At 36.8% G+C, this 18,201-nt stretch overlaps 1 protein-coding gene across 2 annotated transcripts in view; it reads left to right on the top strand.

Moving 5' to 3' along the window:
* LOC145688357 (uncharacterized) overlaps nucleotides 1–18,201 on the top strand; it is a 154,122-nt gene that overhangs the window by 121,373 nt on the left and 14,548 nt on the right. For both annotated transcript variants that reach the window (XM_081762505.1, XM_081762504.1), the window contains one exon: nucleotides 2,029–2,274. In XM_081762505.1, the coding sequence (XP_081618631.1) occupies nucleotides 2,029–2,274 (246 nt within the window). The remainder of the gene's footprint in view (nucleotides 1–2,028; nucleotides 2,275–18,201) is intronic.

Raw genomic sequence — 18,201 nt, 5'->3', positions numbered from 1 at the left:
GCAAACAGTGTTAAGACTAGGTCATTCAAGCAGCTGGTAGAGCTCATAATAATATTCAGAAATAGGTTATAGATGACCTTGCTGAAAAGGTAGGTCATATTGTAGTTCGCTTGCCTCCATATCGTTGTGATCTAAAACCTATTGACCTTATATGGAGTCAGATGAAGGGTTTTATAGCCAGACATAACAAAATATTTAAGCTATGGTGTAAAACGTCTCGTTCAGTCTACCATCTCTCACATTACTCGAGACGACTGGAGAAAGTATTCAGGACGTAATTGAAGAAAAAATGAAAATGTGGGACTTTTATGACCTAGTGGACACTATAGTGATGAGTTTCGTTATCAATATAGCTGATAGCTCTACTGAAAGTGAAAATGATTGTGATTTAGAGGGAATCGAATATCCGCAAGACGAAACGGACGATAAGCTTGTAACGTTTAATACTTTTAATATTACATGTTCAACACAATACAATTTATTTTTTTGTAAAAGCTATATATGCATAATTCAACTTTATTCTGTGAACTCCAGTTCATAGTGATGTGGCTCACGATGCTTTCTACGTGGTTCTGGGTTCCTACCTTGCTTGGAATTCTTGATGGATACAAACTCGAGAAGTGATTCGGATCACACTTTAAACAGAAGACCCCGTCGCGTATGGTCTCAATGCTGAAAATGAACTTTATATTTCAGTCAGTCAACCACTAATACATAATAATAAAAAAAATCAGGAAGGCGTTCGATAATAATGATAATAAATATTATTATTATTATAATTATCGAACGCCTTCCAGAATTTTATTATTTATTATTACGTATTAGTGGCTGTTTATTATTTTACTATTATTCAACCAATCGATGTACTTTCTAGAGCATATGATCTCTTAATTTACAAGTCTTTCGGAACTACCGTTATGTGGACAAGAATTGCTTACTAACAAATTTCGGAGAATCTTTATATATATATATATATATATATATATATATATATATTAACTTTTCGAGTTTTATTTTTTCTGCTGAAGTACTCCTCATGACAAAGATTGTTAAAACTCAAGTATATAATTTGCTCCTCCCTGTGTAAAAATGGGAAGGATGCGTCACTGACCAATATATTTTTTAACAGCTGAAGGATACGAAGATTGCAATTTACCTCAGTTTAGAGGTAAGGCTGAGTAGATTTTAGACGATTTTCTCAAAAATGACAGGCAATTTTATCCATAATTCATTAATAACCTGACAATATGACATAACTCATTTATCCTGAAAAAATTCAAAATGGGTAGTTTTCTCTTCGAGTAAATATATTTTCGGGCAATTTTCTCAGAAACTACTCAGGTGATTTTGTTCATTTTTCAAAAATAAATATTTTATTAATAATCTGAAAATATAGTATAACTCATTTGTCCTGGAAAAAAAAATCCACAAGGGTTGGTTACTCCTGGGAATGAGTTTCTTTGCAGATGATTCCCTCAAATACGATCATGCAATTTTGTTGATACTGTTGCATAAATATTTTATTAATAACCGTATAATGTTGCGTAAATTACTTCTTATGAAGATATACAAAAAGGTAGAATACTTTTCCTTCGAACAAAGTTTACTGCACATGCTTTATAGTTTTCTTCGTATTTCACAAATAAACATTTCAGAAATAACCACAGCATAACGAATTAAGCTTAAGGATTTGGAGCTGAAAATTCAGTAAGATCGCCCGTTCCTTGATATTTGAAGCTCTTTATCCGATGTAAATAATCATTTAGAAAAACATGTAAGTACTATGAGTGTTTTGAGCCTGTTTCTTGGTAAGTTCCTCTGGATGTTGGCAAGAAAACTCTGTACCTGTTAGAAAAATAAATAAATAATAATATAGTTTTTTCTATTTATTGAGTTCAGTTACCCATCATTGAACACAGGAATACATAGGAATTTATTTTAGGAATATGTAAGGTACTTATAAAGCGTGAGCAAGTATAAACTTTTGTTTTCACGTTCATGTTAACTTTCTTTCTTTCATCGTTGCAGACTTCAAGAAAGGACCATGAAATACTGCTGTTAAGTGAGACTCCAAATAGGGACTTATTTCAACTACTGCATTATGTAATACAAACATACTACAACAAACTTGATTCGCTATGCTTTAGCGCAGGACTGGCCTTCCCAGCAGTAGGAGAAAATAAAGAAGGTAGTCTTCCAGCATTTATTCGAATAGGTAGCAGAGGCGATTGCAGCAGTGTGAGAAGTGATGTTAGTTCCTTAGAGCTTTATGTGGTAAGCAGAATTCTGTGCTTTTCTTAGGTGAAATGGTGTATCAAATACTACAGAAAATTTAAGACACATTTGTGATGATTTAACTTTATTCAAATTTAGCTTAGTGAAAATGTCAAAACCATTTTCTTGCTGAATAATGTGAGTTCTGGGTGTTCGGTTTGTACAGAAGTTTTATATATATATATATATATATATATATATATATATATATATATATTAGATCGAATTGGGAACAGCACTACCATCTGTGGCTCCGGGAAGTAATAGGACTGATTTTATTCCGCCATGACTGTACTTCGGAGCGTAGGCGCACCGACTGGATCCGGTAGAGGGCGTTCCTAGCTAACGAACGAGCGGCTGGTCAGTTTGTACAGAAGTTTTATATATATATATATATTAGATCGAATTGGGAACAGCACTACCATCTGTGGCTCCGGGAAATAATAGGACTGATTTTATTCCTCCATGACTGTACTTCGGAGCATGCGCGCACCGACTGGATCCGGTAGAGGGCGATCCTAGCTAACGATTGAGCGGCTGGTCAGTTGTCTCCGAGCACACGGAGAGTCAGGACAGGCTTTTTCGCGCGACGTGTTTCTGTGAGTGGTGCAAGCCGAAAATGCAGCGTTCGTTAGAGCAGAGGTACGCGATTAAATTCGGTGTTAAACTAGGTAAATCTGCGACGGAAACATTTGATATGATCAAGCAGGCTTACCCAGATGATGTTTTAGCAAGAAGTGGTGTGTTTCGGTGGCACAAGGCCTTTTCGGAGGGCCGGGAAGAGGTCGCCGATGAAGACCGTGCTGGAAGACCTTCGACTTCGACAAACACCGACAATGTGACTCGTGTGCGCGAAGTTTTGAACTCAGACCGTCGACTAAGTATTCGTTTAATTGCCCAGATGTTAAATTTACCAAAAACTGTGGTTCATGAAATTGTGACGGAGCATTTGAACATGCGCAAGGTGTGCGCGAAGATTGTCCCAAAGTGCTCACTGACGACCAGAAATTGCGGCGAGTGGAATTGTGCCAAGAAAATTTGAACATGTGTGAAAGTGACCCCCAATTTTTGAATAACGTAATCACAGGTGACGAATCATGGATCTTTGAGTATGATCCCGAGACAAAGAGGCAATCTTCCGAGTGGCACACGCCGGCGTCTCCTCGCCCAAAAAAGGGAAGAATGAGCAAATCCAAAGTGAAAACGATGCTCATTGTCTTTTTTGACATCAAAGACATCGTCCACCATGAATTTGTTCCTGCTGGGGAAACCGTCAACGCCAAGTTTTACGTGGAAGTGCTCAAGAGACTCAAACGAAGGGTCAATCGGGTCCGACCAGACATCGGAGCCGACTGGAAGCTGCACCACGACAACGCCCCGGCTCACACCGCCTTTCTTGTGAACAGCTACCTGACCAAGGCTGGCATCCCAACGCTTCCTCAGCCGCCCTACAGCCCAGATGTGGCCCCCCGGACTTCTTTTTGTTTCCTCGCCCGCAACGCCCGATGAAAGGCAAGCATTTTGAGACGACAGAGGGGATCCGAGCAGCTTGAACCGTGGCTCTCAAGGCTATTCCGGAGAATGACTTCCGTGACGCCTTCAATGCTTGGAAATCGCGCTGGCAGCGCTGCATCGACGCAGAAGGAGCCTATTTTGAAAGTTTTTAAAGAATTGTAACGATTGGCTCAATATTTTTTTTCAAAATCGACTCAGTCCTATTACTTTCCGGACAAACCCTGTATATACCGGGTGCGTCATTTATAATGTCAAACCTTGATGACGGAGAAACCAAAAGAAGCAAAACTTCGCACGAAGCAACTGTACAAAGGGGCACATTGGTAGACGTATTATTTGACATCACCGGATGAACAGTGTTGCCAACCCAATATAAAGTTATGATTTTTTAAATGGAACAACCTAAATTGTATTTCATAATTGAATTCAACACTAAAAAGCAAGACGAAAGATATGCCACCCACAGGTCAGTGTTGCAAACTTCTCGAGAAATAACGTTAAATATGTGTCACATTTAAACGCCTTTTGCACACACAGGGAGTGAGGTACGCACTAGTTTTGCACAATAATTTAAATATTGGCCAGAACGGTTTAAATTGACACCAAGTTTAGATGGGTCCGTTAAACAGTGTTGACATACCAGAAAAGACAAAAGTCGAGTTTGGATATGGTGCAATAACTCGAAAAAGGCCATAAGTACATTACGGTTTAAAATGTATAGGGCAATTTGGTATGTCATAGGAAGCATTCTCACGTTTATTTGAAGTCGATAAGTCAAGTACTTACCGAGATATTCGGAATTTTGTAAAAACTGGCAGCCCAACTTCTACAGCGCAAAATTCTCAGCTTTTCAAGTCTGAATGTTTCAAATTTCGTAAGTAAATAGGACAAAAATACTGTTTAGCCCCTCTTTTGGTTGCGTAAACACAAAAGTTCATTTTCCTTTTGATAAATTTTAATGCTTATGGGAATTTCCTTATGGGGAATTTTAGAAGCAATTTTCTCCAATAATTATTTCTAGATTTTGGGGCAAATGAGGGATGGGATGGGATTTTAGATTTCTGGGCTTTCGGCATCAAAGGCCACTTAGCCCTCCACGTTTTTGAGGGATGACGTCCATCGGCGAGCACAGAATCTGGGGAAAGGGAAGGAAGAAAGGATGGGGGAAGGAAGGAAGTGGCCTGGAACCTATAAGTTAGGTACCACCTCGGCATTTGCCTGGTGTGAATGAGGAAAACCCAGGAAAACCTCATTCAAGGTGGCTAGCCTGAAAAAGCGTTTTACACTTTTTCGACCGCGTGCCCCCACCTGGAATGCTTCCAGCGAAGGCGAGAGTGTTAGCGATTTTTGAGACAAATGAATATTATTTGTTACAAAATACAATAACATTCATCCACAATGCTAGTGCAATCGTCTCAAAGATTATTTTCGGTAAGGCTCCCCCTTCGGGAGCCAGAAGCGTAAAAAGGTGTGGTGGGTGGAGTGTTAGAAAAATCCAAAATTTTATTTTGAGAACGCCAGCAAGCGTCAGATTAATCAGAAATGTCACAAAATTAATATTCCGATGAATCTTGCATGTGCCAGTGACTGATTTGGGGCTACAGCCCCCCTCCCTAAAATTACATTAAAAGTTCACCATAAATATCCTTAGTTTGGGACATTGCGGAAGTAATTATTTTTCTTTGGTCAATTTATGTGAAATTTGGCGTTATTGTAGTTACAGGTATGTGTTTTTAATATGGGATTATTTTCGTAACCCATCGCCTTAGGGGGCAGAGGGGCGAAGTGTATGATAGTTGATGTTTATTTAAAAAAATCAAATTTTATTCTGAAAGTGCCAGTGAACTTAAGATTAATGACAAATTTCAGAGAATGAATATTCCAATGCTTCTTGCATGTGCCAGTGACTAATATGGGTTATAGTCTCCCTTTTAAAAGTTCACCATAAATATCCTTAGAGGGAACATATCGGAAGAAGCTATATGTTTTTGATCAATTAATGTGAAATTTGGCATTATTGTAGTAAAAAGGTATGAATGTTTTAGCATGGAATGTTATTTTGGTAACGCATCGCCTTAGGAGGGCAGAGGATGGAGGATATGTTAGTGTATGTGTATAAAAATAGCAAATTTTACTCTGGAAATGCCAGTGAGGGTCAGATTAATGACAAAATTCGGAGAATTAATATTCCGATTCTTCTTGCATGTGCAATGACTGCAATCTCCATTCCAAAAATCACAATAAAAATAATTAGCACGAACAATCCTTACCCATATATGATTTGTCATTATTGCAGATATTTTTTTTTTTTTTTTTTAAATCTCAAACCTACTGTAAATGAATATGTTCTTTCAATGTAACAGATTATGCATATAGCTTTGTTGTTATGGCATCACTGGAATGTAATTATCTTTACACACTGGAGAATTCTCATTTTCAAGTTATCTACATTGTTACATGATTTTTGATCGATAATTTGTTTTAAAAATCCCCACAAGAAAAATCGCTTGGCGTAAGACCTGGACTTCTTGGTGGCCATTTGACACTTGCCCCTTAGAAATAAGTCGTTCCCAAATTTCTCTCTCAAAAGATTTATAGCCTATTTGAGTGATGCGGTGGTGCTCTTTCTTGCATGAACCATAATTGATCACTTTGACCTAAATTTAAACGATCTAAATTTGATTTAAAATGTAGTGAAAAATGGCGAGCAATTCACAAACAACTAAGGCAGTCTACCTCTTAGATTCACGTGCTATGTAATGTGCATTTGCGAAGAAGTCGAACTAACCCTGGTGTTGATTACAGACACGAACTCCTATTGAACTGTCAACACGCAAGTCGTAAATCGTTTATGTGTTGTGATAAGAAAAGGTCTGAAACTGTTGTCAGTGCAAATGAACAAGAAGTTGAGCCAGGAATTAGAGGGTGTTTTACGAAACAAAGCATTGTTGACATTAGATTATACTGGGACGCCGACGTGTGATACTACGTGGAAGTTCAATGCTTCTTAAACACACGTCCCTTAGCCTGCATTCTGAATTTGCCAAAAGGAGCATGGAAGATAATAGAAAAAGTGGTGTAGTTTTTGAATTAATTTTGAAGAGGGAGAGTGAACTGAAGCCCCAAAATGGCTGCTGGCACATAGAAGTAGCTTCCGAGAGTTACTTTTGTGATATTTCCGATTATTTTGACGCTCACGACCAATAAAGAAAAGTTTGATTTTTTTCTTGCTGCCTTTGTTCCCCAATAAGGAATAGTGGCAATAATAAAATTAAAGACGTGTACCATCAAGGGTGCAATGGGAGCAACAAAGAAAGGGAAGTTATTGTATTTTCTAACTAAAACTGCTAATTTACAGCAAAATTCTTATAAATAATTAGGGAAAATTGCTTCCAACATTTCACATTGAAACTCGAATTAGATCAACGAAATTTTGAGTTCATGTCGCTAAAAGAGATCCACATATCCTATTATCGCTTCAGCTTTTTTCTAAACATTTTTTTTCAACAGTATTGCCTAATTTCGCATTAATTGTGAAAAATATTTAACTTCTGCCAGTAAGTCCTTGCGTAAGAACATTCATCATGACTTTTTTTTTTTTTTTTTTTTTCAAATGGGGCTGTAGCCCTATATTAGTCGCTGGTATATGAAAACAGCATCGGAGCATTAATTCTGTACGTCTTGCGATTAAATTCACGCTCATTGGCACTCCCAAAATAAAATTTTGAATTTTTATCACACTGTCACCTATGCCCTCCAAAGCTACCAAGTTACTCTCCGCGCTCTATGCCCCTGTTATCAAAATAACAGCCACTTGGAATACTCCAAGTTAAACAGGTTTTAAAAAAAAAAAAAAAAAGGCTTTTTTTTTCAATAAAACCCATGGTTTTTGCCAACCCTGTCTTCCAGTGTTTTAGACAGGGTTCCCTTCAGTTAATCCAGGCAAGTAATGCTATAGTTTAATGTAGTAGGACTGCTCACTCCTCCTCTCCTTTGTGCTTCACTTCTATAGAACTTTAAAAAGAAAAAAAAAACTATATAATGATATGTTGAAAAACCTTATAAAAGCAGCTGTAAGAGCTGTTTCATAAATCCGGAAGATCATGTTAGATTTTTTCAAGTTCCTTGTCAGTGTAATGGAATAGGCTGGATAACTGGTTGTAATAGATTATAATAGGATCAAAGATAGAACGTTTTCCTAGGACGCTGCATCCATATCAAAAAGCCATTACTCACTCTCTCTTACTGATTGTGTTCTATGATAAATATTGAAACCGGAAATCGTTAATTTGAACCAATTCTGGTTTGAATAGATGGTTAAGGGAGGAGATAGAGCCTATTCTTGCGAATCTGAACCCATGTAAAAAAAAAAAAAAAAAAAGAAAAAAACTCTTCTTGACATCGGAGGTACTAGTGAATTTCAACCACTCCCAGTGTCAGTAGTGTTGTAAATTCTAATGATATGTTCCCTTGAGTTTCTCAATCGATTGCAAAAACCACTTGTCGCTATTTATTGCAATTTATGTTAAATGTCAATAAATGTTAAAACCAAAAATGGTTAATTTATACCACTTCCGATATGAATACAGCGTTAACGGAGAAGACATAACGTGTTCTTACGAAGCTACGTAGCTGAATCGATTGCAAGAAACCATATATCGATATCGCTTATCGGTTTTGGTAGTGTTGCAGGTGTAATGGTATATTTGTTGAGATCCTGAATCAATCGCAAAACGCTTGTCGCTATCTAATAATATTTCTGTTCTATGGTGATAAATGTTGAAATCGGAAATGGTTAATTGAACTACTTCCAATGTGAATATTGGTTAACGGAGTAGATGGAGCCTATTCTTAGGACGCTAAATCGATTCCCAGAAACTAATCTGGATATCTGTTCCTGTTTTTGTTCAATGGAAATCAGTATTGAAACCGGAAGTAGCAGTAAATTTTAACCACTTCCGTTTTGTATAGTGTTGCGGGCTGTGATGCTGTGATGACATGCTTTCTTGAGCCCCTAAATCGATTGCAGAAAACTGTTTGTTTCTTTCTGTTACAGTTTTTGATTTATCGCAGTAAGTGTTGAAAATGGAAATGATTAATTTGAAGCCTTCTGATTTGAATAGATGGTTAACGGAAAAAATCGGATGTATTCTTGGGACAGTGAATCGATTACAAAAACCACATCTAGATATCTTACCGTTTTTGCTTTGTGGAAATCAATATTGGAAACCAGAAGTAAATTTCAACCACTTCCTGGTTTGGTACAATGTTGCGTATAGTCATAGTATGATACCTTGATATGATTAATCGTCTGCAGAAAAGAAAGAAAACGCTTCTCGCAATCTGTTTCCCTTTTCGTTCTATGGTGATAAAAACTGAAACTGGAAATAGCTAATTTGAACCAATTCTTGTTTGAATAGAAGGTTAACGGAGAAGATGGAACCTATTCTTGGGACGCTGAATCGATTCTAAAAAGCCGCTTCTCGAAGTCACTTACCGTTTTTGCTCTGATATCTATCGAAAGACTGACGGGCTTAACCGTTCTATAAGATTTTCCGACAGTTATTCATAGCATAGTTTGAAAGTATAATAATGGAGTCTATCAAAAATATTTTATAGTAATACAACTATATAAACTATTATATTAGAATTTGTATATCCTGTATCTAAATTGTGTAATCTGCATCTATTTGAGATTCTCACTATAGTTTATAAGAAGTTTGCTTGAATTTTATGTTTCTGCATTTTTAGACTTATATTCAATGTAAGAGAACCACAGGGCATACCGGTACCGTGAGGACCATTTGTGGTAGTAAGACTACACAGTTTGAGAAACGCTGATATAACGCATTGCTGAAAGTAATGTAATATTCATATGTCTTAAATGCCTTGTACTTTAAGCTGTAGATAAAATAGAGGGTGACCCAAATAAAAGGCAGGATTTTAAAAGAATTGCAAAAGTAACATTGTAAGTTAGAAGCACAGGTGAGAAGAACATGTAGGATATGTGATGTCGATGATTGCCATCTTGAAATCCGCCATTTTGAACCGCCAGAAAACTTTCATTTTCTTAAATAGAACCCATATATTGTGATACCTTGTTCTCATCTGAAATTTTCTCGGAAATTTAATGCTGTATTTGTTTTAGCTTTACCACTTACCACAACGAAGTTTTTTCTTGCTGTCGTTTCAAGTGACTAATGTAAGATAACATGGCTATGACGCAAGCGGAACGCATTGAGATCATTTTGATGTCAGGAGAGCGAAGCACAAGAGTCGTTGCTGATTATTTTCACAACCGCCACCCAGATAGAGTACCCATTTGAAAAGAGAAAGGAATCGTGAGTGGAAAAGTAGGTGAAGTCGCTATCCCTTTTTCCGAATTTTAAATTGTTGTAAAATTTTGAATAGAATTTAATTTAATTAAATATGAATAAAATAAACGGATCTGTTGCATTCTAACTTCGAAATGCTTGTTGTTGGGTTAGCCAATTCATATCGGACTTCCGAAGAAATATCAAAACAATTTTAATGACCGTGTCAATAGCGACAACTCCCAGTCACGACCCCTCTTTTCAGATTTTAGTAGAAATAGTGAAAGAAAGAGCGAGAAAGAGAAAGAAGAAGGTAGAAGAGAAGAAGGAAGGAAAGGGAAGAAGAATATAGGAAGTAGGGGAGAAGGAAATTACTGGATAACTATGGGAATATGGTGAAGAACCTTGAATAGTTACTGAAAGGTAGTTTGTATTCAAAATGCGATTGCTTAAGGATCAATATTGAAGTGATCAGGAAGAGACACATGTTCACTCATACGACCCTGACCTGGGAGTTGCCCCGACCCAGCTCGGATGACGAGAAAGTTTATTTTTATTATTTGTCCGTTGTTTCGGAACGACGGTTAACCAGTATCCAGTCCTTGAGCTCCAAAATCAGAGATTGATCACACATTTAAATCAGCCAGGGGAAAAAAAATTCAAAGTAATGCATACATTCTTCACAAATGAAAATTTTGATATTTCTGAAAGATCGATTCATTCAGACACATCCTGTTGGCTTTTCTCCCAGAGCCGATTATGATTAGTTTGGAATTTATCCTTTATGACCTTCGTCATGCGTTACGAAAACCAATACAGTAAACCAATGTTAATGTTACAACTTAAAGTTAAAAATTATCACTCAGTCACACACACACACACGGGACAGCGTATAAACATGGATAAAATATTCTAAAGGAAACCACCTAACTGCATTTTACTATACATTTTATTACATTTAGAGAAAGAAAAAAAAAGATAACATTAACTGTTAAGGACATATTTAGAACATATATATATATATATATATATATATATATATATATATATATATATATATATATATATATATATATAAAAGAAAGTTGTGACAATATACTTACTAGATTGGACAGCAACGTCTGAATGACGTATATATACAGGGCGAGTCAAAATAAGTGTTACAAGCCAATATCTCGCGAACTATACATCATATAAGAAAAATATTAAGAGACAATGTACAATACAGAGGGGCCTAAGAAATGAGTCAAACATTAGGTTTCCCCCGCCCCCCATTTTGGGGGAGGGGTGAACGTGAAATTTTCAAATGGGAACATAGGTCGAGTGATACCTCGTTCAAAAGAGCTTGAAAAATTGAACAATTTTTGTAGGAAACAATTTTTGATATGGGGCACCGTTTTCAAGATGGGCCCCAAAAATGGTCCTGTATCCGATAAAATTTCCAGTACTTATAAATAAGTGTTACAAGCCAATATATCGCGAACTATACATCATATAAGAAAAATATTAAGAGACAATGTACAATACAGAGGGGCCTAAGAAATGAGTCAAACATTAGGTTTCCCCCGTCCCCCATTTTGGGGGGAGGGGAGTGAACGTGAAATTTTTAAATGGGAACATAGGTCGAGTAATACCTCGTTCGAAAGAGCTTGAAAAATTGAACAATTTTTGTAAGAAACAATTTTTGATATGGGGTACCGTTTTCAAGATGGGCCCCAAAAATTGTCCTGTATCCGATAAAATTTCCAGTACTTATAAATCGGAAACGGCTAAGTAGAAAAACATGAAACAAGAAATGAAAAAGGTAAACGCCATAGGCAACGTGGAATGGTGTTGTCGTGGTGCCCCAAGGCCCCATCATGGGGCCTCGTGACCAATTTTAAAATTTCAAATCTGAATATAGGTCGAGTGATACCTTGTTTGATAGATTATGGAAAACCAAACAGCTTATTAAAAAAAATATTTTGATTTCGGGCAGGCCTGTTTCAAAATGGCCGCCGGAAATGGTTCCACATTCAGATAGAAAGTGCAGTGTTCAAACTGAGTGTTACAAGCCAATATCCCGCGAATTATTGCATCAAATAAAAAGTGTTAAGAGTCAATGTACAATACAAACAGGCCTAAAAATATGTCGAACACGAGGTTCCATCATCATACTGTAAGTGAATAACAAGTAAAATGTTCGGGGGCAAAATCGACCTATAAGGGTTACGTAATAATAATAATAAGAAGAAGAAGAAGGAGGAGGAGGAGGAGGAGGATACTACGAAAAATAATAATAAAACTAGTAATAATAATAATAATATGAATGAAAATAATAAAACAATGAATAATACTAATACGTATGCGCAAAGAGACGTCGTTTCTCAATCACTACAATCCTATGAGAAAGAGATAGGAAGGCACCTATTAGGCCCTACTTGTAGGCAACATCTCAGCATGTGCCCAGTTGGAGTAAGGAAAGCCCGTCAACGTCATTGCCTGGGGAATGGAACCGATGGCCTTCGGAACATAGTATAACAATAACGTTGTATATTGCATTAACAATCTGTACCATCTTATAAAAAAAAGGATCAAAGGCGAATTATTTGAGCCGTTTTATACAAAGAAAAGAAAGTTGCAAAGAAATATCATTAGATTATTTTTGATCGTCAACTATTAATGTAATCGCTATGGAAACATAATAAATGTAAGTGTAAGTGTGCAGACATCTTGTTAAATATGTCAATGTGGAATATAAACGCTTCTCATTATTAAGTATTAAAACCAATTTAAGAAAATTGTAAATTGTATTTGTCACGTAGTTTAAGAACCGGGATACAATCTAGATACTACGTAGAAATAAATGTAGTAAAATTAGTGGTGTCTCAACTCCAGAAAATAGACATTTTAACTTCTTATAAATTGGTGCCGGAAACCCGAAAATAGACATTAGAAACGTAGCAATAGCTAGTACTCTACCTCCTTAATAATGGCTGGTATACACAAGTGTCAATAGAGCAGATCACACAGGGGACGGGAATGTGATTTTCATTGTTCTACTGAGAACATTTGACTGTACCTGTGTGTTGTTTGTTCATGTAGTGTGAATAGTATGGTATTATTTTTTTCTTGTTGAGTAGTAGTGTTCAACGTAAAATCATCATTGATGTTACATTGCCTAGCTGTTAGTGAGAGTGTTAGTGACTTAAGTGGCAGTGGATATTGTAGGTAGGGGCTGTAGTTGTGTGTTGAACGGTTCAAAAGCGTAGAAAGAACGGGATATCAACTTTGGTGATAAGTTTTCCCTACAAGGAAACGAACACTCTCGCATTAATATTATTAGTTTGGGTAGCGTTTGAATAGAGCAATGGCGGTATTTGATCATTGTGTAGATATGTTGCTGGTGTTGGGCGAATGTAGAAGAAACTATCGTAATGCGGCACTAATATATGCAATGCGCTATCCCCAACGCCAACACACATCTCACGGCATTTCTGCGATTGGAGAGACGTTTGCGGCAACATGGTAGTCTTGTCTGGGGACGAGGTAGGGGTCGTTACAGCTCTGCAACCAATGAAGAACATGCAACAGGAATATTGGCAGCAGTGCATGTAGACCCACATGTTACCACGAGACACCTCGCTTAGGCCAGTGGAGTTAGCCAAAGATCTGTAGTGCGTATTTTGTTCATGTTTCATCCGTATCATTTCATCTTACATCAGGAACTATCTGGCAATGACTTTCATGCCAGATTGCAATTTTGTCTATGGTTGGAAGGTATGGAAAACAGACAGCGCAACTTCATATTCACCATTTTGTTTAGCGATGAAGCTACATTTACAAACACAGGACACGAAAACCGACATAATATGCATTATTGGGCTAGGGAAAATCCACTATGGCAGAGACAAGTTGCTCATCAGCATCGGTGGTCTCTTAATGTATGGTGTGGCATCCTTGGTAACCATATCATTGGACCATATTTTTTTGATGGACGTCTTACTGGTGATAACACTACTATGCCGCATTTATCAGTGATGTACTATACCCGGAGTTGTTAGAGAATATTCCTTTCGCTTAACGTATAAGAATGTGGTATCAACATGATGGTGCTCCAGCACACAACGCACGCCAGGTCAGAGCCTTATTGGACCACCGTATGGCGAATAAATGGATTGGGCGCCGAAGTCCTATTCACTGGCCTCCACGATCTCCTGGCCTAACCCCACTTGATTTTTTCCTCTGGGGTTATGTTAAGGCTCGGGTAATGTCCAACGTACCAACAACTACTGATGATATGAAGGCGCGTATCCAAGGCGTGTGTGCATCCATCACTCCAGAGATGCTACATGATGTATTATCGGAAATTTTATCGGATACAGGACAATTTTTGGGGCCCATCTTGAAAACGGTGCCCCATATCAAAAATTGTTTCTTACAAAAATTGTTCAGTTTTTCCAGCTCTTTCGAACGAGGTACCACTCGACCTATGTTCCATTTAAAAATTTCACGTTCACCCCCCTCCCCCCAAAATGGAGGGCGGGGGAAACCTAATGTTTGACTCATTTCTTAGGCCCCTCTGTATTGTACATTGTCTCTTAATATTTTTCTTATATGATGTATAGTTCGCGAGATATTGGCTTGTAACACTTATTTTGATTCACCCTGTATATATATTAAGGAGAAGGTTAGTAGGAAACATTCTAAATTTTGCTATCTACATACGCATTTACCTAAATTTTAGGGTTACATGGTACGAAAGAAAATGTTCATTCACATATATAATATATTTTACGTTTTATTTGTTCATTCTCCATTTTTTTTAGTTAAATTACGAGCCCTATCTCGCTACCCAAAATGAGTGTCAGTATCACTTTGACTATTGGGCACTTTTACAGCGTCCATTCGTGTCACTATTATAGTTTATATGTGTACATATAAATATATCGCGCATTACGGATACGTATTCTATTCACAGAAACTTTTGTGACACTTTCTCTATTCAGGTTATGAGGGAAAAAAATGTTCTGTTTTCTCACTTATGGAGGCTATTTTACATCCTCTATTATTCCGTCACTAGTAAGATCGAAGATCAACTCTAAATCATTTTATCACTTAGTAGACGCACACACTAATAAACTTATATCATCAATGTCTGACTCGTGAGATTTTTGAAGTTATTATTATTCTCTTTCTTTTCGTTCAAAGAGTATTTCGTTTGTATCGATGCACAGGGGTTAGGGTAACACACACACATTAGATGGAAGAAGGTTCGGATTTTAGATGAAAGGTTGGTACAAAGATGTTATGTTTCTGAACTTAAAAGTGGACTTGATGGTACCTTAGGGTTACAAATAAGACCTGCCGTCGTCTCGTATGACATGCAATTTGTATTGTAATAATGCGGTTAAAGATCACATATAACATGCAATGAATCTACAAGACAAAAAAAATAATTTTGTATGCGGCGGTATTTCTAAAATTTATCTTTTACTTTCGTCGGTAAACCCTTTATACATATTCGGGGCCGCGGTGGCTCAGTGGTAGAGCGTTCACCTCTGGTGCTAGGGGTCCCGGGTTCGATCCCATCCCCCGCCAAGTGAACTTTGTGGTGGACAAACACCGTGTGCGTGGGTTTTCTCGGGGTTCTCCCGTTTCCTCCCACTTTCTTCATTCCACCATTTCATTCATTACTCATCATCACCGTCTCCTTTAGCCTAACCGGCATAACCGTGGGACGTAAAACTCAAAGATTTCATTTCATTTCCTTTATACATATTCATTTTTTCAATTCAATTCCACATTTTACTTCAATATCATATTTACGTTTCACATACATTTACATCTCATCATATACATATATTTTCAATAATTATTTACACATAGTACTTGAAAGAAAACCCCGACAAATAATTCGCTAATAGGTTGCAACACTTTCAACAAATGAGAAATTTCTGACATCCCTGATCGACGGATTTTCCGCGCATAAAACACAAAATTTGTATTTCAATATATTTCATTTAAACCGTAGACCCTTGATGTATAAGGCAGGCATGTATACATATTTATAAACCTAGAGTGTTAATTTCACTATTGGGCCCAAACTACTACAACCTTAACGTTTAGTAAACCTTATAGCAGGAAAGTAGAAATAGCTGGTAGTTCGACAGACGGACAATGATGAAAGAATGAAAACAAAACATTATAGTGTACCGAACCATCACTCACTCCGCGGTGGGTCAAATACGATGGAAAACCAGCCCCTCGATACTCCGTGTCGATGAATATATCCACGAATCATGTCTCACATCTCAGTAAAATAGGTTCAAAATTAAATACTAGATGATCAATATTTGTAAAGTTCAAATACTTGGGGGGAGGTTAATTTTTTTTAAAAAAAATCTTGAAGAAAAGAAATAGAGAGATAGCTGAAGGAGAAAGACAGCGGCGCGCCAAAGGGAAATAAGTTAGGACAATAAAACTACAAATGTAAGTGGTCGAATTTCTATATACAACATTCCAGAGCCAAATATACTTATATAAGCCGAAAAAGTGTTCCACTCAAATGCATGGCCCAAAGGGGTCTCTGAGTGCCTAAGTACGAGTCCGTGCCTTCTAGGCAACCATCTCACAAGGAATAAGCCCTGTGAAATGATTGACTATTAACTGTTTCCGTTACCAATTCACTCAGATTACGGCCGGTCCAGCCGGAAGTGTCAGTGTGATCTCTATTTTAGGTTTTCTAAAAAAAAAAAAAAAAAAAAAAAAAAAAAAAAAAAAAAAAAAAAAAAAAAAAAATCCGACCCCTTAGAAACTAAGAATTCCGAGGACAGTATGGAAAACTAAAGTAAAGTCGATAAAATAGAAAAATCCTAACTAGGGATTTGCCAAAATAAAAAAAAAAATTTTAATTTTGTACTGGTGATTTACTTGCCAAATCTCACCAGTGGCTCCCACATTCGCAAGAACGCCACGTCTTGAGGTGTTGATTAATTTCAATAGCTACCTAATTTCAAACAAAGGAAGAAAATGAAAAGTATTTGAAGGGGAGAGAGGGTCGACACCTGGGTACGAAAGTACCAAAGTTTACTGTAATTAAATTACGGAATTGTTTGACTCTATCCATTTCGTCATCTCTACGAACAAGGGTAACTTAGTCGGAATAGGTGACTTGAAAAAAAAATTAACGTTGCAGGTTAACCTCAAAACAAACGCATATAATTCAACGGCACCAAGTTTTCAGACAACTATTATATTTTCGTGATTAATTGTAAAATATCTCAAATTATTTGTTATATGATGCTACTTACCCTGCTAGACTTGGTTCTCAACGAATAACTACTATTACTCCTGATCGCCAAACTGCAAAGTGCTAATATAGTCCGTTCACTAAACCACACCTACATCCTCGTGAGAAATTATAGTGTAGGGGCCAGTGTTCGAAATATTTTTCATTATACATAAATACTCATTACTTTACCTCGTGGCAAATAAATACATTAAACACATACACTTAGGGAAGTCCTATTATTCATTTACATTCATTTTAATATCTATATTTATATATCTACTCCTTATTTATTTTTATAACACTCTGTAACGAAGGTTCACTATTGGACATCCTATATCTTAAATATAGGACTGTTCAAAGACTGGTCAAAGACTGTTCAAAGCAGTCATATCATATAATTACGACATATACGCCACTACAAAATAATCGCGCACGGACCAATACACAGGAACATCTCACGAACCCAGACCTTTTTCAAACGCCAAACTATATACCACTTCACAGTTTAGAAATGCATGTAGGTTCAAAGAACAGCAATATTATCAACGATAATATTAATTAAATACGTTTTTATTCTGATGGCAACAATGAAGTTTATTCTACAGCACGAATAAAAGAAAGAAGAAAAATTTAGCATCGTAATCTAAGAACGGAAAAAATAACATCATATATCCTAGCTTCTGCTTAATGACGAACGCAAAGTTTATTTTTGTTAATATTTTAATTACTGGTTCATACAGAGCGTTGTAATTTTGAGGAAAGCTTAATTTTGAAACAATTGACCTAACTGTTCGTTTAGATAGTCCAGAAATAATATTTACGCAT

This window comes from Thermobia domestica, chromosome 6 (genome assembly GCF_964235325.1).
Source record: "Thermobia domestica chromosome 6, izTheDome1.hap1.1, whole genome shotgun sequence".
Taxonomy (NCBI): Eukaryota; Metazoa; Arthropoda; class Insecta; order Zygentoma; family Lepismatidae; genus Thermobia; species Thermobia domestica.
This window is presented reverse-complemented; position numbering and strand designations above follow the sequence as displayed.